The 22,581-nt window shown below is 37.7% G+C and overlaps 5 protein-coding genes and 1 pseudogene across 10 annotated transcripts; 3 read left to right on the forward strand and 3 right to left on the reverse strand.

The window, feature by feature from the left end:
- Positions 1–713: 713 nt before the first annotated feature.
- On the forward strand, positions 714–2,219 carry LOC130495010 (protein FLUORESCENT IN BLUE LIGHT, chloroplastic-like; annotated as a pseudogene).
- A 542-nt stretch (positions 2,220–2,761) lies between these two features.
- On the forward strand, positions 2,762–4,585 carry LOC108857475 (sm-like protein LSM1B). The gene is made up of 5 exons (XM_018631463.2): positions 2,762–3,186; positions 3,755–3,823; positions 3,918–4,033; positions 4,122–4,184; positions 4,281–4,585. Exons 1-5 carry the CDS (start codon positions 3,126–3,128, stop codon positions 4,356–4,358), a joined length of 387 nt encoding a protein of 128 aa, XP_018486965.1. The 5' UTR covers positions 2,762–3,125; the 3' UTR covers positions 4,359–4,585.
- A 2,059-nt stretch (positions 4,586–6,644) lies between these two features.
- On the reverse strand, positions 6,645–11,106 carry LOC108861356 (polyadenylate-binding protein-interacting protein 4). 5 transcript variants are annotated; one of them, XM_057010939.1, is made up of 16 exons: positions 10,971–11,106; positions 10,788–10,866; positions 10,257–10,436; positions 10,030–10,166; positions 9,737–9,879; positions 9,198–9,378; positions 8,894–9,106; positions 8,722–8,819; positions 8,579–8,639; positions 8,434–8,470; positions 7,898–8,151; positions 7,669–7,788; positions 7,426–7,584; positions 7,241–7,339; positions 7,072–7,143; positions 6,645–6,964 (listed from the first exon to the last, which is right to left on the reverse strand). In XM_057010939.1, exons 3-16 carry the CDS (start codon positions 10,408–10,410, stop codon positions 6,941–6,943), a joined length of 1,752 nt encoding a protein of 583 aa, XP_056866919.1. In that variant the 5' UTR covers positions 10,411–10,436; positions 10,788–10,866; positions 10,971–11,106; the 3' UTR covers positions 6,645–6,940. The 5 variants fall into 5 exon arrangements, with proteins under 5 accessions (XP_056866919.1, XP_056866920.1, XP_056866921.1 ...); XM_057010940.1 differs by having other exon boundaries at positions 7,426–7,578; positions 10,788–11,052; XM_057010941.1 differs by having other exon boundaries at positions 7,241–7,333; positions 10,788–11,051.
- Positions 11,107–11,266: 160 nt separating this feature from the next.
- On the forward strand, positions 11,267–13,582 carry LOC108830444 (formin-like protein 3). 2 transcript variants are annotated; one of them, XR_008946394.1, is made up of 2 exons: positions 11,267–12,532; positions 13,292–13,582. XR_008946394.1 is itself a non-coding variant. In XM_018604043.2 (1 exon), the coding sequence occupies exon 1, from the start codon at positions 11,843–11,845 to the stop codon at positions 12,434–12,436; it is 594 nt and encodes a 197-aa protein (XP_018459545.1). In that variant the 5' UTR covers positions 11,267–11,842; the 3' UTR covers positions 12,437–12,888. The 2 variants fall into 2 exon arrangements, 1 of the variants encoding a protein (XP_018459545.1); XM_018604043.2 differs by lacking the exon at positions 13,292–13,582 and having other exon boundaries at positions 11,267–12,888.
- A 1,971-nt stretch (positions 13,583–15,553) lies between these two features.
- Positions 15,554–17,332, reverse strand: LOC108830445 (growth-regulating factor 5-like). The gene is made up of 4 exons (XM_018604044.2): positions 16,954–17,332; positions 16,384–16,831; positions 15,878–16,290; positions 15,554–15,787 (listed from the first exon to the last, which is right to left on the reverse strand). Exons 1-4 carry the CDS (start codon positions 17,150–17,152, stop codon positions 15,780–15,782), a joined length of 1,068 nt encoding a protein of 355 aa, XP_018459546.2. The 5' UTR covers positions 17,153–17,332; the 3' UTR covers positions 15,554–15,779.
- Positions 17,333–20,200: 2,868 nt separating this feature from the next.
- On the reverse strand, positions 20,201–22,570 carry LOC108830454 (dihydrolipoyllysine-residue acetyltransferase component 2 of pyruvate dehydrogenase complex, mitochondrial-like). The gene is made up of 12 exons (XM_056985897.1): positions 22,484–22,570; positions 22,206–22,445; positions 22,047–22,119; positions 21,841–21,941; positions 21,653–21,738; positions 21,503–21,578; positions 21,346–21,413; positions 21,200–21,266; positions 21,011–21,106; positions 20,828–20,930; positions 20,645–20,740; positions 20,201–20,562 (listed from the first exon to the last, which is right to left on the reverse strand). The coding sequence occupies exons 1-12, from the start codon at positions 22,568–22,570 to the stop codon at positions 20,492–20,494; spliced, it is 1,164 nt and encodes a 387-aa protein (XP_056841877.1). The 3' UTR covers positions 20,201–20,491.
- Between the last annotated feature and the right edge of the window lie 11 nt (positions 22,571–22,581).

The following is a 22,581-nucleotide window of genomic DNA, read 5'->3' on the forward strand; positions in this document are numbered from 1 at the left end:
TCCATAGACAAGGTGTGTTTAGTGCAATAAATGGGTAGATAGACAAGAGAAGCAGTATTAATCAATCTCTAGTACTGCCCTATTCAATGCACTTTTGCCAAAAAAAAAAAAACTCATGTTTCAGTATACAAAACCTGGATTCAGTCTATACTCAATCTTGATTATATTTTGTGATCTGTACTTAAACATATGGTTTGAAACAATGATGAGTTATGTTCTGTTCCTAGAATCCCACTTACCGTATTCACGTGTTTATGATGGTCATACACAATGCAAATAATTAGAAATGGTGTGTAAAACGTCCTAAGCCTTGTTTGGTTACTGCAACCTGTGAGTATAAGCTTGATCTAATAATGTTCTATGTAAAGTAAAAAAGATTACAGTTTTTTTTTTTTGAAAGATTCAGGACTTGAATCCATGGGCTGGGCTCTAGTGCACTTGATGCTTCGGGTTTAGCTGGAAGGAATATAATCTTGGGAACTGATTCTATATTGTGTACTTGAATACTGAACACAAAGTTCTCATGGAATGGGCAAAAGCTGCATAAAAACGCCCGCGTTTTCAAGGCATAGGTGTAATTAAATGAAACAATGGGGGCAGTCACTGATAATGAAATTAATTAATTATTATTATTTTATTTTTTTTTGGATAAATAAAGCTCAAAAACGTCATCACTGGCGAGCTGAAGCGGGTTTAAAAGACATCCTCAGAGAATGGCGGCGATGGCGATTATCCGGTGTTGCTCCTCCTTCTCCCATACTTCCGGCGTCCGTACTCTGCCGCACGAAAATTCACGAAGTTCCAGGTTAGTTCATCGTTTCACTCAGTTCAGATTCTCTGTTGCTTTGGTTAGTATTAGTAAGCAGATCAAAGCTATTTATTTTTTCAGAATTTGCCATATAGATGACATTGTGTATAGAGTAAGTAAGCATGTTTTGTAAACATACTCCAGCTTGATTTCTTGATTTCAGATTATAAAGTGTGGTTCTCATTTGTATTCTTATTTACAACTTTTTGTTTGATGGTTTTTTAATGCATAACTTGTTCAGAGACTGGGAACAAGTTAGCTAAATCTATTGCTACTCCTCACATCATCCTTATCTCCAGATTAAACTTTTGTCTACCAAGAAGCCCAATGAGCCTGAAAGCAAGGGACTCTTCTTACAAACACCATCTCCAACCCTGCAAAGTTTTGACAAGTTATCAGCTTTTGAGGTATGGTTTGCCCAGCCATATCCATCTTCTTTGAATACCACCAGTACATTGCTTGACTCTCTTGTCAAGTTTACCCTTGTGAATATAGTAAGTAAGCCTTTTAGACATCGATTGTTCGTTCGCAGGGATTTGGGAGGCTCAAGTTACCTGTGATGGCAGTGTTGTTTACAAACTCCCTTCTCATTGGTACACCTCTCCAAGCCTTGTCTGCTGACATATGCGAGCCTCCTGAGAGTTCCGTCTTCAACATGCCTCTTTTGTTGCTTGTCGCACTTGTTGGCGGCACTGTTGGAGGTTCTCTTTCTTTCTTTCAGTATATATGCTTCTACGAACGAACTGTTCAATGGGGTTTTGTTGCCACTATCATCCAGGGTTACTTGCTCGGCAGAGGAAAGGGGAGTTACAGAGAGCCTGAACGAACAGACGACAGATCAACACAGCCCTTAGGAGACAAGCCAAAATCGAGTCTTACGCCCCAGGGTTAAGTTACGCACCGGTAGGAGCTAGAATCCCACCAGAGAGTGAGATCATTGTGGACCCAAAGAAACAAGAGTTGATCTCCAAGCTGAAGACGGGCAAGACCTTTCTGAGGAATCAAGAGCTAGAGAAAGCTTTTTCGGAGTTCAAGATTGCTCTGGAGCTTGCCCAGAGTCTAGGAGACCCCATCGAAGAGAAGAAAGCTGCCAGAGGCTTAGGCGCTTCGCTGCAACGTCAAGGAAGTATAGAGATGCTATACAGTATCACAACATGGTTCTTGCCATCTCGAATAGGGAAGGAGAAGATCTGGAAGCACTGAAAGCTTATGGAGCTATTGCAGATTGTTACACTGAGCTCGGAGATCTTGAGAAAGCTGGGAGTTACTATGACACCTACATTGCTCGGTTAGAGACAGACTGATTCATTCATCTGTATTGTCTTTTTGTCTGTTTGTTGTGTTTTATGTCATATCACATAATATGGATATCAGATTCCCTTTTTTTAAATGTAATTTTGTTTGTCATACACATACACAGCGAAGCATACAATCTGCTGATTAAACTTTATATAGGTAAATTAAGTGAGAAGAAGACAGACATACACAAACAAGTTGCTGGTTTAGTACTGGGAGAACATGAGCTGCTGCGCCGCAGCTACATTCTGAAAACCACCGTCATACATGGCTGCAGTGGCTCCAAGCTGCATTGATTTCATGGGCTGCCTGCCTTAAAGCCATATTGCTTACTGCCAACTGTCTCTCATATGCTAATAGGTCAGCTGCAGACAGACCAGGCAATGTGTTGGATCCCAAAGACTCAATGACAGCTAATGATACTCCTTGTTATGCTTTCTTCATCTTGGTGATAACCCAAATACAGGCCCAAGCCCATATATGAAAGACGCCATTGATCCCACAGATACCATGGCCCCACTTTTTCTGACACGAACTTGTAATGTGGGACCCCACCCATGCGTGTAATGTAATTGGTAAGTTCGGTCTGACTGATTTTTATAGTCTAATGACAGATTTACCCTTGCTCTATTAAAACGAAAATAAAGATCTTTATGAACCCCAAGTGGTGTCAGATTAGCTCTCGCGTGAATTTTCCACAACGATTTTCTCATCCAAGTTCGATCCGATCGAATCTGTTTTTTTTTTTTTTCTGACGAACACGTGTCCGTGTGTTTCGATCTTGAGTAGAAAGCCTCAACCTTTTTTAATCGATTCCTAAAGTTTCACTCACTCAAAACCCTAAACCTAGATTTTTGGCTTTCTGTCGATTTTCGATTCATCTGACAGCTACTGCCTCCTCTGCTGGATTCAGCCAATCCTATCTCTTCAAGGGGAATCTGGGAACGTTATCGGTTGTGTGTGTTTTTCTCATAAAAACGGAAACTTTAGTTCAATTTCGAGGGGATAAGAGTCAGTAACGATGTCTTGGGCTGGTCCTGAAGATATTTACCTTTCAACTTCACTCGCCAGTTATCTCGATAGTAATCCCTCTCTCTCTCTGTTTTACAGATTCGTTCAACCTTATGAATTTATAAAGTACCAAGTATATATGGTGTTATAGCTCTAAGAGTATCTGAGAGCTTAATGTTAGCAAACTATTATATTAAGTGTTAGATTTTGAGTACTCATTGATAACTAGTTACTTAATTTCATCTACCTGATTCAAAGTTTATTTATTTATTGCGATGTTGTATAGTGGCAAAGAGAGTTTCTCATTGCTTATGAGATTGAATCTTCCAAGGTTTTAGTTTATTAGTTTGGTCAATTCACTGTTCATTGATTGATTATTGTTGTTAAGCTTCTAGCATGTACGATGTCGAATATGATGGCATTGACGGTTCATTCTTGATTTCAAACGTTACAAGTATATAATAATATCACATGTTTTGAATATGATTCACTGTCGGCTGGCTCAAGTTCAGGTTTCTAGGTTCTTAATCTTTACTTTAGGGATATGGGTTTATTTTCATCTTCATTTGCTCTTCAAAGTATGAATCGTTTTGCATCAGTTACTTATGGATGTTGGCTCTGCTCTTAATGATTTTGCAGGAAAGATACTTGTGCTACTTAGAGATGGTAGAAAGCTAATGGGAACGCTCCGTTCTTTTGATCAATTTGGTATTCTCTGTTCTTTTTTTTCATTCTTCTATGTTTATGATAAGTGTTAGTAGTGGGGGGGAGAGACTAAAAGTCATTCGCTGTTAATGCACAGCCAATGCGGTTCTAGAAGGTGCTTGCGAAAGGGTCATTGTAGGTGACCAATACTGCGACATTCCTTTAGGCCTCTATGTAATCCGTGGAGAGAATGTTGTTCTCATTGGTGAGATGGTAAGACATCTCCTTGTTCTTTTGTTGTTAGTCTCACTTTTGTGTGTTTTCTGTTTTTACTGATTTTGGGCCTTAAACCATGTGTTAGGACACAGAGAGAGAGGAGCTTCCTCCACATATGGTTCGCGTCTCAGAGACCGAGATTAAGAGGGTAAGACATAAGATCACATACTCTGAAACACGAATTAATTAGCAAACTAAAATAATTTGTGATGTGGTTTTTGCTGATATGTGTGCTCTGGTGCAGGCGCAGAAAGTGGAGAGGGAGGCAAGTGAGCTGAGAGGAACAATGAGGAAGAGAATGGAGTTTCTTGACTTTGATTAAAGCCCTAATAATTATTGGCTTTGATGCTCTGCTTTGGCTCGCAAGTTTTATGAGGAGAGAGCCCTTTGGGTGTGTGGATGGAGGAGATATGCTGGTTTAGGGGAGATTTATGTAGGTCTCATTTTTCATTCTTGAAGAATTTATTACAAAAAGTAGTACTAATATGTTTGTACTTTTGTCTTCTGATCTGTTTTACTTATTTTTAAAATGGCAAGTTGTTTTACAAATCTTGGAATTGGGTTTGAAGAAGCTTTAAAGAAAAAAGCTGGGATGTTGGCAAACACTTAGCAAACAAAGACGCTATTTTGTTTACTAGATCGTTGGATATAAAATTACACCAACAAATTATAGTGAAACTAAGGCCGAGGCTGGACCAGTGACCTGAAGTGGAAGTTGAATATGGATGATTTGGTGGAGGGGAAATCAGCCAATTCATACTTCAACAGAGGGTTGCGGTCCCGATCAATACATGCACACGAACCCTGTGCTAAAACATACATCAATATTTAATATATTCAAATTTCATACACGAACATAGATATTTAAGTCTATTCATACATTGACCATTTTTCCGTTAGTCAAACTGCAACGACTGCTTACGTGGATTAAACGGATGCTTATGTGGCTTTTATATTTTAATTAATTAATAAAAAAATTAAAGTCTGTAGATGGAAGGAATCGAACCTGGGTCTAGAGCACAGCAAAGAATTAACTCGACCACTGTGCCAAACCAAATTGTTTGTAATACTACATGTTGTGTCTTATATATATTTAACATGTTTTATCATATCCAAATATATTCATACTCCTTGTTATGTGTTTTAAGTAACTATCTAGAATTAGTTCAACAAAATATATAAATTCTAAGTAATTATGTTTAGTTAAACTAATTATTGTTATTGTGTTTTTGAAAATTTCAAATTAAAAAAAAAATTAAAATCAAAAAAGCATTTTCGATTTTTTTAAAAAATTTCGAAAATGATTTTTAATTTAGTTTTTTGATTTCTTATATGATAAAAAATATTAAATATAATTAAAAAAAACACTAGGTAATACTACAAATAATTTGGATTAGAAGTACAACAAACCAAACTAGATTATTTGTGGTACTACCTATTGTGTCCTATTTATCTCTAATATGTTTATCATATAGATATGTTCATACTCTTTGTTATGAGTTTAAATTATTTAGAATTAGTTCAAAAAAATATATAAATTCTAAGTAATTATGTTTGATTAACTTAATTATTTTTATTGGGTTTTAAAGAATTAAAAATTTCACCATAAAAACTTTAAAAATCAAAAAGCATTTTCATTTTTTAAAAATCATTTCTAAAATGTTTTTTTACTAAAAAAAATTTGAGTACCTAGTGTGAAATAATCTGGAATAGAAATAAAAAAAATATAAAATAAAAAATCATTTCGAAATCATTTTTTAAATCAAAAAATACTTTTTGATTTTCAAAATTTCAAAAGCACAATAACAATAATTTAGTTAATTAAACATAATTACTTAGAATTTATATATTTTTGTTGAAATCCTTTATAATTAAAACACATAACAAGGAGCATGAACATATTTAGATATGATAAAACATGTTAAATATATATAAGAGACAACATATAGTATTACAATCAATTTGGTTTGGCACAGTGGTCGAGTTAATTGCTTGCTGTGATATGGACCCAGGTACGATTCCCTCCATCTACAGATTTTAATTTTTTTTTATTAATTAATTAAAAATATAAAAGCCACATAAGCAACCGTTTAATCTACGTAAGCAGTCGTTACGGTTTGACTAACGGAAAAATGGTCAATGTATGAATAGATCTAAATATCTATGTTCGTGTATGAAATTTGAATATATTAAGTGTTGATGTATGTTTTAGCACAGAGTCCGTGTGCATGTACTGATCGGGACCGCGACCCTCTGTTGAAGTATGAATTGGCCGATTTCCCTTTGGTGGAGCTGATGACTCCACCAATTCCTGATGAGACTCTGACTAAATATAGAATAGAGATTCAACGGATGTATGAACGAGCACTCGGCGTTTTCTCGCCCTCGCCCTCGCCCTGGGACCATGGTTGGATAGGAAAGCTGATTAGTTCCTCTCTCAGTGTTAGTTTAGTCCTATGCGTATATTGTTGTAAATAACAATGGTTCTGTTCATTCAAATCTAAGCTGGAAAAGAGTATAACATTCCTTTTTTATATTAATTTTCTATAAAAGAACCTTAAAAATTCAGCAATTTCTATATCACATACGCAGTTAATTGACATGAGAATGACCAAAACTCTAAAATATGTATATCTTCAAATTCATGAGAGTACAAGTAGATGGTCCCAATGGGGGACCTGGAATCATGAGAGTACAACTCCTATAACATTCCTTGTTTATGTTCTTTTTTTTCCTATAACAAGAGACATTAACATCCCAATGGGGGAAATCTAAAAAGGAGAAAATGGTTCCAGGAATTGGCTAAGAAAAGTAGAAAAAAGAGCATAAACCAAAACAGAGGGTTGGTTAGTTCGTTCAAGTCCTTCACAGAGAAACAACATCATCACCATCTGGTTATTACTCTCATCCTTGATTATGTGGATTTCCCTGTACACACACACACACACACACATCGAGAAAGCTAAGAGATCTCAGTATCCAAAAACCAAAAACCAAAGAAAAAAAGGATAAAGAAGATAGGAATTGGCAATAACCGGCTGGTGGTAAGGAGGAGGCGGCGGCCTAGGCTGCTGTCCTTGCATCATCATCTGCTGCCACTGCTTATACTAAAACATCACAACAACTCCATCACCATTAAACTTCTTTTTCTAATTTCGTTAATATTTATGTACTTATTTTGGTATGTTGTTAGTGTCATCATACCTGTGGTGGTGCTTTTGGAGGATAATAGGTTTCAGGATACTCGTGGCCAGGATAACGAAGCAGCTGCTGTTGTTCAGGATATTGCGGTTGAATCTGCAACTTTTTTCACATGGCGAGAGTTTTAGGCGACTTTTGCTTTGTTTTTTAAAGTAAAAGTTAGGCTCTATACAACACAATGAACTTACTCCGTAACCAGCAGGCATTAGAGGCATTAGAGGCATTTGCTGAACTGGTGCAGGTGGAGCAGCGTAGTAGAATGAGCCACCTGCAATTGGAGATTGAGGCCGTACAGGAGCTGGTGGTCGCGATGGTTTGAATCCCTGATCAGACCCAATGATCTGCAACTTTTTTCACATGGCGAGAGTTTTAGCGACTTTTGCTTCGTTTTTAAAGTAAAAGTTAGGCTCTATACAACAGAATGAACTTACTCCGTATCCAGCTGGTATTCGAGGCATTTGCTGAACAGGTGGAGCAGCGTAGTAGAACGAGCCACCTGCAATTGGAGATTGAGGCCGTACAGGAGCTGGTGGTTGCGATGGTTTGAATTCCTGATCAAGACCCAATGACTTTTTGATTAGTAGACAAAACCAAAGAATTGAAACACACAGTTCAACCAACACTTTATCAAGTTTGAACATATAAAGTAGAAAAATAAACCTTTGCATCCGGGTTAAGAATGGACTTTTCCGATGAGGGCAACGAACTACTTGACGAGCTTCGTGATAGTCCAGGACTAGTTGACGTCGACGGAGCTGGTCCTCTCTCTGAACTTCTTGTAGAAGCCGACTGTCCAAAAGAGCTTTCAGATTTTGTTTTACCAGAAACTTGACTGACTTGACTTTCTTCTTCAGCAACAGTCTTCGATGCCGAGGTTCCACCACCACCACCAAGATTTGCACCTTCTTTGATATCTATATCCCACACACACAATATTTTCTTAAAATGTTACCACTGCTTGTGTACAAAAGCAACTTCTTCTAGATTCCATTTGGCGACTTTAAAAGAGGTCATCATCAGTGGAACATTACTGACGGCCAGTACATAGTCAGTTGAGATCAACGTGAAAATAAATATTAGTGTCAGGCCGAGACAAAAACTATGAGAAGCCTTCTACGTGTAGAACAGGAAAACGGATAAACAAATTTAGTGGGGGTGCAGATATAGAAAAAGTGTAAGAAAGAAGTAGAATATACCTCCATGACCATAACCAGAAACTGATTCCTCAGGTGTCTGTGTAAATACAACGGGAAGCCAAAGAAACAATGTTAAAAATAATAGAACAACGCCAAACCCAGTCACTGATTAAACATGCATAATCAACATGGAGTTGAAATTTACTCTGTTACTGTGGGCAGCCTCCGGATCATTGCTGTTTCTTCGCTCACCCAACTGGCTCTCACTGTTATGTGAAGAGAAACTCCTACTGTGAGAGAAGTATTTTTGATGTTTAAAAGCCCATAGCCTTATGGCAAAAGAATGACCTGGTACTGCTGCCTTGGACAGCAAAATCTTTGGACCGCTGTTCAGAGGGAAGGTTACCAGCGTGATCATCAGATATAGAGCAGCTCTGGCTCCCACCCTTATTGAAAATGAATGGTAAATATCAGCAACTGTTCTGCTAGAAACTACTTTCAAAAAAGAAATCAATCATACCCCATAGCCCTTGCCACTAGAAGAAGATGGCTTCTGGCCACAAGAAGAAGCTGGATTCTGGACACTAGAAGTAGATGAAACAACGAAAGTCTGATCGTTGCAAGTGTCCAGCAATTTGTCGCCCTCCTCATCAAATCCATCAACTGGACATTCAGCTGAGTATTTAGCTTCCTCGTCAGTATCAAATTTCTCATTAGTCTGAAGGCCTCTTTCCTTCAGGCACGAACAATTAGAGATCTGGAGTTATATAACAACAACAGAAACGTAGGGATCAAGTTGTGCAAATCAAACCACCAAAAATCACCTCTGCTACATGAAGATCTCCGGTATGTTCATCCTCAATCTCTCCTGCAATCCTCAGGGCTTTCTCTTCCAGCTCTCTGGTCCAAGAACCTTTGTCAAATGTTGTGGTATACATGTCCACTTTCAAAGTGCTCTTTACTCCAAACAGTTCCTTATTCGCCTTAAACTGATCCCATCCCCCACTACCAGCAAATAGCCATGTTGTGAGAGATATGGAAACCGCAATCTTCCTAATCTTATGGACATTCACCAAGGGCTCTTCCTCACAATATACTATATGCTTTCACTAAAAATGAAAAAAAAATATAGCTCAACAGAGAGATAGAACGATAAAAGCTTTCCAAAAGGAAGATCACAATCAGCCTAATGTGCAAGCACAAAAATAATCCATTCGTTTTTGCAAAGGATTGTTCATGGAACTACTATCGAGATTCTTCTCATTCCCACATTCTCTCGTCTGAACTGTTCAGATAAGAAACCGTGGTCCTAAGAATCTAGCTAACAAATTTTCACATGAAATCAAAATATGTATATATATACCTTTTCGAAGGCTTATCAAACACATTATCCAGACCCTCAGGAGCTTCACCATCAGGTACCCAGGGGTTAAGCTCTCTTCTCTGATCAGCACGACAAGACTTTGATATAGAAGAATCCGTCAAAAGCTCCACCGACTTCTCACTCTGAACGGGATTTAATTTGCCGTCACTCAATACGGAGAGATCCCAACACCAACATAAATGATAAAAAGGAATGAAAATACCAAATCTCAATGTAATGTCCCTGCCATGTAACGCATTGACATAAACTTAAACAGAAAAAAGCAAGCACACCTTAGCAACAACTTGCACAAGTTCGTCTGAAGGAATATAGAATATCTTCATAGGTGGCTTTCTGACAACCACGGAACCAGATTCATGCCCTCCTAAAGTACCGTCTTTAATCAAGGATGCCATCTTTAGAATGATTCCTGGAAGTTTAGAAATGGCAATACCCTCGTAAAGTAGCCTACTTTCTAAGAGAAAAAAAAGATAAAAAAATTCTGACTCAAGAGCCTCACCAAAATCCTTCTCCAGATGAGCAGGATGGAATATACCACTATAAACCGATCCATTTGTTAGATGCGCTTCCACGAGATGCCCAACCATACATTTTGTGAGGTACACTAAACTCTCACGTGAATGCCTCTTCAAGCTTCCATCTTCCTCATCCATTGCAGCCTTAAAACTGTTCAAAAAAACTAAGAACGATAGAGAGAGTTATTGTTACCCAATAAATCTTGTTACACGAAGCAGTAGTATGGTGTTCCCCACAATATAATCTTGTTACTATCTATATACCACTGAAACTCATGATTGCTATCTACGGGCAAGACTTCGACGCAAAGAAAAAAGGCATTGATACAATCATCAGCATCAATTGAACCGATTGAACTGCTTAATCCCCAGTAAATCAAAAACCCTAAACTGGTCACCTGAATCACCAAATTCTCAAAAACCTTTGCGGATAACGCGAAAGAACAACGGAGAAACGTACATAAGAATACTATTGGATACCTCAAAACCCCTATCCCGATCAGAAAACAACTCACCGGTGCAACTGTAAACAAATGGTCCGAAGGGGACGAGCTCGAATGCTTCCGGCGCAGCGAATTAAGGTTTCGTAATGAGCTGAGATTCACACGGCGGGGGAGAGTGAGTGACGGTAAACGATTCGCCGTGAATCTAGGAGCAAAAGATATTTAGAAGAGAATGATCGGAGCTGAGTAACTAACTTCTTTGCAGAGTGATGATGGTAAAGAAGGAAGAGCTTCAAGAAAGAAACCGATCGTTGTATGCGAGCGGCGGGAACGATCACCTATGGAGAAGAGAAGTTGAGCGTAATCTAATATATGGTAATCTTGCTTTCTGTGAACCGTTTAGATTTTAGCGGGCTATTAACGGTATTTAGGCCCGTTGACGAGGAATACAAATGGGCCGTAAATAAACATTATGTAGGCCTAGGCCCATTAACAGTGTATTAGCCTAACGATGTCAAAGAGGATGACAGGGAAGATGATTATGGCGATTGACATAGGATCCGCAGTTAGTTTTACAGCAAAGAAAGAGAGCTTGTAAAAATCGAAATCTACATTTTCCCCCAAAATTTCTCTCTCCCCCAGATTTAGCCCTAAACCGTTACTTGCCACCCTCTCTCTCTCTCTCTCTCTCTGGATTTTTCCCGGAAAATTGAATCTACTTTTCTTCCATAGTTTTCCTCGTATTCCGTCTCTGATAATTCTCTGACCCCCGCCGCATCGAATCCGATTCTTAGATTAAGGGGGAGATACAGAGAAATCTAAAACCTAGGTCCTTGCTTTGCTTCCTTGATCAGATTCGAGATTCCTTGACCCCCTTTACTTGCTTCATATCGACGAGAACAGGGAGAGGAAGGAACGAACGGGGAAACTCTTTCCTCGATTTCTCTCTCGGTGAATCAACACCAACACCAATCGTCTCCTTCCGTTGACCAGATCTTCCGAATCCTCTCTCTCTCTCTCTCTCTCTCATGTTATAATCCGATTCAACTATGCGCTGACTAACGACAGAAAGGAAGAAGAGAGAGCCACGCCTTCGCTTCTTTGTTTTCAATCAGGATCGGTGATTAATGGAGTTTCTGAATGTTTGTTTACTCCTCGCTTTGATTCTCAGCTTCCTCTTTGTCCAATCACAACAACAAGATCAAGCCCGGACTTTGTCACCGCCTCCTCCTCCGCCGAGTCTTCAAGCTAACACGCCTCCTCCTCCTCCGACTCAAAACAGCGCTGGCATTCTGACTCCTCCGCCTCCTCCTCCTCCGACTCAAAACAGCGCTGGCATTCTGACTCCTCCGCCTCCTTCTCCTCCGCCTCATAACAGCGTTGGCATTCTAACTCCTCCGCCGCCGCCGCCTCCTCATTCTCCACCTTCACCACCGCCGCCGATTCCAAAACCTCCTCCTCCTCCTCCTCCTCCTCCTCCTACGCCTGCGGTAGCTTCTCCTCCACATTCTAACAGAAACAAATCACGGAGGCTGCGGCCGCCATCTCCTCCGCCGCCTCCGCCTCCACGGATCTTCAAGCAGCCGGAGAAAAGTGGATTAAACACAGGGAAGACGGTTGGTCTGGTGTTCGCTGGGTTCGCAGCGATGCTGCAGATATGCGTTGTTGCCTTCTTGGTTTTCAAAAGAAAGCAGCTTTTAAGGATGACACATACTTACTGATTATTCCAAAAGGGACAAACTTTAAACAAGAGATCATCAAGGCTTCATCATTAGCCTCCCCCTTATCGGATCTATCAAGACTTCCTCTGTAAATGGGTACATTCTGGGTTTGACAAAGTTCTTTTATTATATTTTTTTGTTCTTTTTTAAGGTCGTCTAGTTTTTTTTCTTTCATTTACATGCCTAATGATGCTAACTAGAGTGAAACAGAGAGAGGTGTCGAGAGAAAGAAGTGGCTCTCAATCATGTAATATTGTTTTTAGTCCAATTCTGTGAGAGGGAAAAAAAACGATAATATAATTTCATTTTGTGAGTTTGTTACTTTGAATATTCTTGTTACATTCTCTAAATGAGTCAGGGTTGTACACAAATCCTCTGTTTGTAGCACATTGTATGATGTTATTGGTGAGAATCATAGCAAAGCATGATAGGAAGATTCAAGTTTCTTTCTCTAGTGTTTTTCTTTTCTTAGACATAACAGGTTATTTGTCAATTTCTCTCAGGTATGAGATGGACGTTTGAGACATTTTAGGTAGAGGAGGTACCGATTAGGCTTTAAGTGATAAATAGCTCTTGAAAACAGAAAAAAAATGTTGACTCTTTCGTCTTTGATTAGCTCTTGGATATAGTGAGAGTGCTGAATCTTTGGTGTTGAAATCTTAGGTTATGTGCATCTGTAGTTCTGCATCTTCTTATGTAATGTTGCAAAGTTCGAACTTTATAAAAGATTCGTATGGAAATAAGAATTTGATAACCCATCTCTGGTTTGTTTTGGTTAGAGCTAGTGGGAACTTTTGCGTATTTTGAAGAGCTGTGTACTACATCGATCATGAGTAGTTTGTTTGTATGCGTTAGGGAATTTCTGCTGTTCTGAAAGTTTCATGACCAGATTCGGGTAACAACGATGCAACACGGTTGAAGAAGATGATGAACTTGTACCCTACTGTGAAAGTGTTTAAAGACGCGTTTTTGCTTGGTATGACTGAGCTAAGATGTGCTGGTTTTGATCTGGACCCGATTCCACTAACAGAATCTTCGTTGGCAACATGCTTTTTTAGATGCTCATCTTATAGATAAATTTTATATATATTATTATGAAATATTGGAATAGAATACGATTAGTACTGGTAATGATTCCAAGTAATCATACGCACGTAAAAGCTTTATATACTGAATGAATCAAGACTTCAAGAGTCACGATCTTTAAACTCTTCCTCGTTCCTTTTGCTTAAGAAGCACATGCATGGAATGGAAGTATGCAACCAAAAATATGATTGTTTGTTTTTCCGATGAACGACAAATCTATAATGCCTTCATTTTAAATATTTTAATAATCGTATCAAAAACATATATATATTTATTTTAATAATTGAGTCTATAAACGTCATTTGACTTCAATCAATACAATTAAAACAGCAGCCTTTTTTTTGACATCCCCTTAAACTTTCAAAATAATTACAAGTGTGCCATTACTATTTAATTTATAATTATATTGATTATTTATTTAAACTAAATAACAATATTTTTTAAAACCACTCAACTATAATATTGCCTAACATCACGTATCCTAATCCCTATGTTTGATGCAACACAATATTCACATTTTTTCTGTTTATTGGAAACGTGGGATACATAGTGTACAAATTTATTTTTTGTTAAAAATAATAACTTTGAATTTCTTTTACATTAAAAGATCTAAAAATATTGAACAAACAAAATTTGAAATCTTATTCATTTAAAATCAATGAATTAAACAACTAATTTGTTGTTTTCTTAAATAATCAAATTAATTTAAATTAACACTAAATTTAAGTATCTAATTAATTATATTTTATTAATTAATATAAAAGAATTATTCTTATAGATAGAGTACTGAAATATACATATATTATATAATATATATATATATATTAATAAAATAAATATTAGTAGTTAAATATTATTAATATTTAGTAAAACGATAAAATATGTTATTATTAATATTTTTATGAGTATAGTTTTACGGATTGTTCCAAAACAAACATTTAAAATATTTATCAAATATAAAATTAACTAAAAAATAAAACACATTTGAAGTTAGGTTTGAACGTTAAATATTTGTTAGAATACATACTGGATATTTGAATTTGGTATATCACATCCTAAGTTTTATACTGGTAAATTTGTATTACAAATCTTTGATTAAGCATAGAGAGTTTCTTATTTTTTCCTCTTTTTACTATAGTTATACAGAACCTCATTCTTTAGATAGCATTCTTGTATATTCTTCTAGCTAATGATCAATAAATTGAAAATTTCATCAAAAAAAATTGTATTACAAATCAGGTTCGGATATAACACAATGGTTTCTGGATACAGATTATATTGGTTCGGTTTGAAAATGTCTGAAGTTAAATATAAAATTTAAAAGCAAAACATAAATAATAATTATTTCTTTTTAAAATAATTATTTAAAATAATTATTTAAAATATAAACTTATTTTATTATATTCAAAATATATATAGAACTGAATATTTGAAGTATATATTTATGTTTCAAATATTTATATTTATGATTAATTTGGACATATGGATCAGTTATTCGGATTTTCGGAGTTTTTCTGTTTTTTTTTTGGGTTATTCGTCGTGTTTGAATAATAACACTTTAGATTCGTATATGTTTTATACCTGTTTTATTTTTAGACCATGTAAAAATTGGATTTCTTTTGGTTTGGGTTTGGTTCGAACTTCGGGTTACAAATCTTATGCACATGTCTACTTAAATAAAGAAAAAATGCTTGTGATTATATAAATTTTTTGTAAAAAATTTCCTAAGCTTTTAAAGCGGGGTCAAATCTAGTATACATTATTTTGTTTTATCCAGAATCATAGTAAACTTCAGATTAAGCCATGACTATTATCCCTTTCCAAATGAGATTTTAACACACATCTTGTGGGTTATGTTTTTGTTTCTTTTTTTATATTTGACATGTAACTGCCATAAAATAATTCCATAGGTTAGCAACAAAAGATGCTTGCGTCCTAAGAAACGAATCAAAATATATATAGTGTTTCTTTCAGCTACAGCCAAATAAATTAAAAACGATAAGAAAAAAAAAGTAGCTGGAAAAAGCCAGAGAAACACACACAGATATAGATGTCGGATCACTTTTCTTGTTCGACCTCTAAACACACAACATAGAAAAAATGAGAAATCAGACATAACTGTATACATACAGGGTCTCTGAAAACAGTGTCTTGTCTCAGTGTCCCACGGAAATAGATGAAATGTGACCCTTCAACATGTCAAACTTGTGTATGTGTTGGTGCGGACCCATCATTGATGCTATCTGGCCTTAATTAATCAGCTACCTGAGAAATCAGATTAAAACTAATTTAGAAATATTAGCAAAGTTAAACTCTATTTATCTAGCTATTAGCATAGATCAGATTGCAGATTACCAGTGTCGAGTCTTGACTGGGAAGAAAGGTCAAGCCAAGAATCTGAACTGTTCTTGTTCTGTGCCCAGTCCTCACCAAAGAAATGATGAATAGACTTCTTTGTTTCCGATGAATCTTTCTCCTCCTCTTTTTGATTTTGATCACTTAGTCTCGATGTGTTTGTCAAGACGGTTCTTGTGGGTTTGTTGAAAATGTCGGCTCCTAAAACGAAACATTGTTGTTGTTGATGATGATCTTGATGTTGAGATGATGATGATGAGGATGAGTATGTGTGATGATGATGACCAGAGCTACTACCGTGGTACGAATCATTCATTGCTGCTGCTAACGCTTGTTGGTGATGGTATGGAGACTCTTGAAAGCTTTTAGAAGCTTCTGGAAAAAGTGTTCTCTCCCCAATCCCTTGAAAGCTTCTGAAATCGTAATTAGAACAAAGATTCTGTTATAATTAAAGAACATCCATGGTTCACAGACTTCTCAAGAATTAAAAAGACAAGACACAGAACCTGAAGTCTTTGTGGTCAGTTTCAGAAGCTAAGACATTGAAGTGAGAAGTAGAAGTGTTTTGATGAAGTGACAAAGCAGAAGCATGCTGAAGAGTTTGTTGCTGTTTAGGTGAAGAAGGATAAGGATAACTATTACTACTACCAGCACCAAACCTACTGTAGAGATCAATGAAAGGAGATGAAGAAGAAGAAGAAGACAAGGTAGGGCTTATTGGGCTGTCTTTGTTGGGGAAAGAGAGATATGGTGATGTTAAAGGAGCAGTTGTCTGATTCTGATCAAGAGTTTTCTTGGCACGGTTTCTTCCTCTATGCATGTGTTTTTCACAATACTTTGAATCTGGGTGCGCTTCTCTTGAGCATCTCCACTTCTTACCATCTGTTCTTCTGCATCTTCCTGGCTCTGGATCTGGTTTTGTCCCAAATCCCATCTGGTAGCATCCCCACCCAACTGCATCATTCAATTAACCAAGAACCTAAAGTTATAATGATGTTTGATGTAAAACCCTAGTTAAAACCTTAATTGAAATCTACAAAAAAATAAAAATAATAATAATTAAGTTTAGGGCTTACTGGATTGGTGAGGGATGAGTCTAGAGACCAATGAAGAGTCCAAGCTTCTTCTAATGGAGAAGATGAGTTCAGGAGGGACAGGAACACCTGAGACCATGTACTTGTAAATTAGGGCTTGATGCTCCAGTTCTTGCCATTGTGTTGGTGTAAATGGAGGCCTGTCTGTTGTTCTCCCATTAATTCCACTTTCGTTCATCATCCTTCTTTCTCAGAGTTATGTAGCTTTCTTGATGGAGTCAGAGATTAGCTAGGGTTCCTGAGTTTAGGACAGAGACAGCCAACGAAGACCACTTTTCTGTCACTTTTTCCTCTGGATTGACCTCACTATCTCTCTAAACATATACTCTTCAGATGCAATTTGCATGTACACTAGCTAGCTTCTCCGCCTATCCTTCTTTTATGTATACTTTACTTTTATAGTTAAGGAAGATCAAAGTTTTACATAATAAATATTACTATACTATTAGTCACACTCTATTACCTTAAAAATTGAATTAGGGTTTTTATGGGGAATTTTAAAATAAAAGTCAAAACAAGATTTTATATTCTTAATATTTAATTGAAATATTTATTTCGCACAACATTCATAAGTAAAATCTAAGATATATATATAAAATTTGTAAGATTTTTTTTTCAAATGTCATGAGGACCAGAGTTTTTAAGGAGTTTTGCCATGTTGTGTAAAATCAAAACAACATTAAAATATCCAATATTGTGTAAGTGTTCAAATAGATAGATAGTGAAAAAGAGTGTGGTCCTATAAAGACTGGCAAATCTGAAGAGACTCTCAGGCCCAGTGCTTCTGTTGCTTCTTCTGCAGCACTTGATGCTCTTGTCTCTCTGACTACTTTTTCCTTTCTTCACAAATCACAATCATCTTTAACATTAGACACCCCTGTTTTTTTAAAAAAAAATATCCATATATTGATATATATTTGTTGTATGTAATAAAGTGCATTGATTTTTTGGTGGCAATCTTTTTTTTCTTCCTTTGAGCCGATGCCCTTTTTAATTTAAGCTCTTTCCCAGCACTCAGTACTTCGAGTGCCATTTCCTATACTGAGCCGATGATCTTATTTACATTATCTTTCCTACATTTCATTATTTTATTTGTTACTTTGTTGAATTAATCTTCTACAGAAATACTGATCATGACGTCCTAATATATACAACGCTTAAAATACTTAATATTTTGTAAAAAAGTTTTGCTTACAATCCAGTTTTTACATTTACTTTCTTAATTTCTGTACGTTTTCTTGTTATTGGAAGTAGCTTCCCATTCTGGTCCCTGATTGTAATTTACAATTGTTGACAAAAAAAGAAAAGTAATTACAATTTACATGGTGAGCTATGTAGAAAAACGTGGTGTCGTTCTTTAGGTGTCATAAAATGGTAAATAAGGATGGAAGAAAGGGTGTTTAGATGAGAAGTAGAGAGCATGGAAGAGACCAACCGATAAAGAGGGGGAACTAGGTTTGTTTGGTTGCATCTTGCGGTGAAGTGAAAGTACTTCTGTTCCCCTTTGGAAAAAATGTTAAATGTTTTGTCGTTTTATTAAAAATTCGTTCCGGTATTAGTTTTATTGTAGAATAGGAATAAGAAAGAAGAGAGACATGTGAAGAATCAGAAATATTCAGGTTCAAAAAAAAAAAGAATCAGAAATATTCAGAGAGGGTTGGATTCATTGAAGAGAGTAAGACTGTTCACTACTCTTTTTTTTTTTCCGTCAAAGGTTTTCATTAAACAGGGCCTAAGCCACAAAATTACAAAGCCCACTACGGAGCACACAGTCCACAGAAGAGCACCCAGTACCCAAATGGGCTACAAAACCGACAGGCCCAACTTGGAAAACCCTAATACCCGAAGCTCTAAACGACGCTGGCTTCTCGAAAATCAGATCTTGAGTGGAGGCCACGTGTAACCATCTTCGGAAAAGAGGGACACGCGTCGCTACAGCCATCACCTCGTCGCCGCTTCTCACCAAACCACTTCTCACCATCGTCCGGCGAACCACAAATCGAATCGCCGAACACACCGGAGTTCATCACTCCCTTAGCTTCATCGCAATCATCTTCATCTCTTGAGGAATCATAACCCAGGAAGCATCAATCGCCGAAGCGAGAGCTAAAACTACAAACAGTGACCACCCTCCTCAAAGGATAAAATGTCGCGCACAAACAAACGCCACCCTCGACTGAGAGCTTCCCTCGTCCTCCGACGAGATCTCATCCATCATAAACCTACCAGACCCATAATCTAACAAGATAAGCAAACTAAAATTAACCATAACCCAGAAATAGGGCGCCAAAATCCGACAGCGCAAGGCAAGAGATCGCCTTCACGCCCCGACAACAAGACCGGAGTCGATGGATCTTTAGGAGCCTCCACCTCCCGGAAGAAAAACCGGCAGCGACGGATCTATGGTAGCCTCCATCTCCCGGACTCACACCTTGAACTTGCGAGCCTATCTTCTCACGCCCTGAGTCTCCACCGTGCGCGTCTTCCCTCCAAGCGAGGAGCCACCGTTGAAGATGGCGCCAATCCAGAGCTCGGACAAGGCGAACAGTTAGAGAAGGCAGAGAAGAGGCAATAGAAGCAGCTTGACGGAAGAAACAAAGGTACCGGCGGTGGCACGGACGCTCACGCGCCGGCCGACCGCCGATTCCGAAACTAGATCGCCTTTCTCTCTCTTTGGTCTCTCTTTTGTAAATCTACAAAAAGTGGATTTCGTCCAAAGAATATTCTTATCGGGCCGCAGGCCCTCCACCGAAGACCGACGACCGCGCCGCGGCGGCGCGCGCGTGGTAAGACTGTTCACTACTCTGTCTGTCTCTTTTCACATGCTCATTTTCTCTCCTTTTTTTCTGAAGCCCACTAGATTCTCTCTTCTTACACACCTATAATCTACCATTCTTTACATACAATATCTATGTACTTAATTCACACACATACATAAAATAACTTTGATATAACCTTCAAAATTTATTGTTTCCTAAAACATGTCTGAGTTTATAAATAATTCGATTAGTAACATTGTTAAATAGTATAACTACGGAGTATAACACAAGATTTGCCAAACTAAATCGTACTATCCTTGAGGGAGAAAAATTATTTAAATCAAAATTTTGAAGCTAGGTTTTAATTTATTTCGCGATTTTGTATGCGTTTCAACAACTAACCATCATACTAACCTCTAAAATGTGTGATCGTATATTATATGTAGAGATGCTCTAAGATGGTATCTAAACACTCATCTCTCGTTATAATTAACAAATAATAAATCGGTTTTATTGTGATGCCATCCCATGATGAAACCAACAATACATTTAACAGTTAACTTGTTGGATTCCTGATTTTATTTTGAGATAAAAAAAAATCTGTCAACTCAACGTAAAGAATGGCAAGAGCAAGCAAACTTTGGAAGGCATGCACAGCAGCACAGGGCTAAAGGGAACAAATCTGGCAGGAATTGTTAAACCAGATAAATTTCATGTCATACTCTTATGAGCTTTAGCTTTGGCGTGTGTGTGTGTGGAGTTTAGAGCAACATAGACTCTGGGGTCTCGATGTAGCCCTTGAATGCTTTCAACCATTCAGCTCCAATGGCACCTGCACAAGTAAACGACTTACTATTAGACCTTTTCCATGTGATGATGATAATAACGGCGTAGGAATAGACGTGGATATGTACCATCTATTACACGGTGGTCACAGCTAAGTGTTACAGACATGTAGGAAGCAACGTTGAATTGGTCAGGACCACTACCAGTAACAACTCTCTTCTCAGCTGTTTCGAGATTCAGACAAAACAATACAATAAGCTAGGGGAAGAAACTTCAATGGATAGACGGAACATGTGTGTGTAGGTAGTTACCAGATCCGATGGCTAGAATAGCAGCTTGAGGTGGATTGATGACAGCGCAGAACTGTTTGATGCCAAAAGGTCCTCCCAGGTTGGAAACTGTGAATGTTCCTCCCTGTCAAAAGAAACAGTTTGAGCTGATTCGCTTTCGTAGAAGCAATTATTAGTAAAGCAGTGGCAGAATCGTAATCAAACCTCGTAATCTTCAGGCTTCAAGCTGTTTTTTTTGGCCTTCTGAGCCAAGAACCGAACCTCTTCTCCAATTGTAGACAACCCTTTCTTGTCAGCGTCCTGGAATTAAGCATTTGATTTAGTGAGTCATTTAAAAATCTGGAATTTCTGCAATGGGAAGGTTTGATAACTGTATTGAGAGTGCTCTCGCACCTTGACAACAGGAACGTAAAGCCCATTTTCTGTTTGTACTGCGACATTGATGTTCACATTGCTAAATCTGTAAAGAAGTAAGGAGAGAAGTCAACAAATGATTTGCAAAGTTGTCATGAACATGTGAAGCAGCAAAATCCACTTACTGGCGGATGTATTCGTCTGTCCATGAACTATTGCACTGAGGAACTTTTCGTAAAGCCAATGCAGCAGCCTGCAAATTTCAAATAAGAAAATATTTCGCAACGGATAGAAACAGAGGTTTGATTTGGCTTTGCTTTCAGAAACAGAAGTAAAATGTACCTTAATAACAAGATCATTTACAGATATACGTTTCCCACCAGAAGCCTCTTGAAATGAATTCAGTTGACTCCTAAGACTGCATATAAAAAATAGCTCTGTCTAGCATCCATTGACAGAATAAAAAAACACCATCTGAAACATAATACTTACCCCATTAATTTGTCAACACATGTATCTACGGTCAAGTAGTAGTGAGGAATAGTTTGCTTTGAGAATGCCAAACGTGAGGCAGTGACCTGTCAAAATCATACAAGAAATAGATTTCAGAATCCTTGAACTACGGAAATGTGGCTCATAGTAGAAAACAAAGAGACATATAAGGTTATATAGGTATTTGCCTTTCGTATCTGAGTGTGGGGGATATCAACATAGTCCAAAGCTGGAACCTTCGAGTCGGTGGGCTTGGAAGGCTTGGCAGTAGTTTCTTTACCGCGTGAAGCTGTACCATAGGAAGATGTATCAGGGAAGGGGGGTTGTGTGAATACTGTTAAGAACGAACCAGAGGACAATGTAAGGAGAGGGAAGAACAAAGGAGTTATGTTACCTAAGAACTCTTCGACATCAGCCTTCACTATCCGTCCTTCAGGACCTGTTCCTTTGATGCTTGAGAGCGGTACCTGATGTTTTCAAGGGAAAAGTTGGAGATAACTTAGAGCACAAAGATTAACCACAAGAGCTTTAGTAGTATGTTTTGGAAACTAACACTATTATCTTCAGCCAGCTTTTTTGCAAGAGGACTAGCAGAAATACGATCTTCTGAAGGAGCAGAGCTTGGCTTGGAAGTCTTGGCTTCAGGAGCACTGGCTGGCTTCTCAACATTCTCTTCCTTTGGTGGGGAAGGAGCTGGTTTTGCTTCAGGAGCAGCGGGACTAGTATCAGATGATGGGGTGTAATTTTTAAACTTTTGAATATCTTCTTCCTCTTCCACTGTGATAGCAATCACCTACTCGGACAAAGACAACGATTTATATATAATTCTACAAATGACAACGAAGATCTTTGCCAATTTTTATGCATAATTTCTTCAGGAATCGAGTTCAAAAAATCATAAAAATCATGGGAGCCCATGATAATAAACA

This window comes from Raphanus sativus, chromosome 5 (genome assembly GCF_000801105.2).
Source record: "Raphanus sativus cultivar WK10039 chromosome 5, ASM80110v3, whole genome shotgun sequence".
Lineage (NCBI taxonomy): Eukaryota > Viridiplantae > Streptophyta > Magnoliopsida > Brassicales > Brassicaceae > Raphanus > Raphanus sativus.

Excerpts from the sequence above, each read along its gene's own strand:
- LOC108857475 (XM_018631463.2), top strand. The coding sequence starts at position 3,126 with ATGTCTTGGGCTGGTCCTGAAGATATTTACCTTTCAACTTCACTCGCC. Across the intron at positions 3,187-3,754 it reads ACTCGCCAGTTATCTCGATA|GAAAGATACTTGTGCTACTT; the intron begins GTAATCCCTCTC and ends ATGATTTTGCAG. Across the intron at positions 4,034-4,121 it reads TTGTTCTCATTGGTGAGATG|GACACAGAGAGAGAGGAGCT; the intron begins GTAAGACATCTC and ends ACCATGTGTTAG.
- LOC108861356 (XM_057010939.1), bottom strand. The coding sequence starts at position 10,410 with ATGGATGAGGAAGATGGAAGCTTGAAGAGGCATTCACGTGAGAGTTTA. Across the intron at positions 9,379-9,736 it reads TTTGATAAGCCTTCGAAAAG|TGGGGGATGGGATCAGTTTA; the intron begins GTATATATATAC and ends ATTTGCTGGTAG. Across the intron at positions 8,640-8,721 it reads GTCCAAGGCAGCAGTACCAG|TGAGAGCCAGTTGGGTGAGC; the intron begins GTCATTCTTTTG and ends TTCACATAACAG.
- LOC108830444 (XM_018604043.2), top strand. The coding sequence starts at position 11,843 with ATGGAGTTTCTGAATGTTTGTTTACTCCTCGCTTTGATTCTCAGCTTC.
- LOC108830445 (XM_018604044.2), bottom strand. The coding sequence starts at position 17,152 with ATGATGAACGAAAGTGGAATTAATGGGAGAACAACAGACAGGCCTCCA. Across the intron at positions 16,832-16,953 it reads ACTCATCCCTCACCAATCCA|TTGGGTGGGGATGCTACCAG; the intron begins GTAAGCCCTAAA and ends TGAATGATGCAG. Across the intron at positions 16,291-16,383 it reads ACTGACCACAAAGACTTCAG|AAGCTTTCAAGGGATTGGGG; the intron begins GTTCTGTGTCTT and ends TTACGATTTCAG.
- LOC108830454 (XM_056985897.1), bottom strand. The coding sequence starts at position 22,570 with ATGGGCTCCCATGATTTTTATGATTTTTTGAACTCGATTCCTGAAGAA. Across the intron at positions 20,931-21,010 it reads TGAAGCCTGAAGATTACGAG|GGAGGAACATTCACAGTTTC; the intron begins GTTTGATTACGA and ends TTCTTTTGACAG. Across the intron at positions 20,741-20,827 it reads TATTCTAGCCATCGGATCTG|CTGAGAAGAGAGTTGTTACT; the intron begins GTAACTACCTAC and ends ATCTCGAAACAG.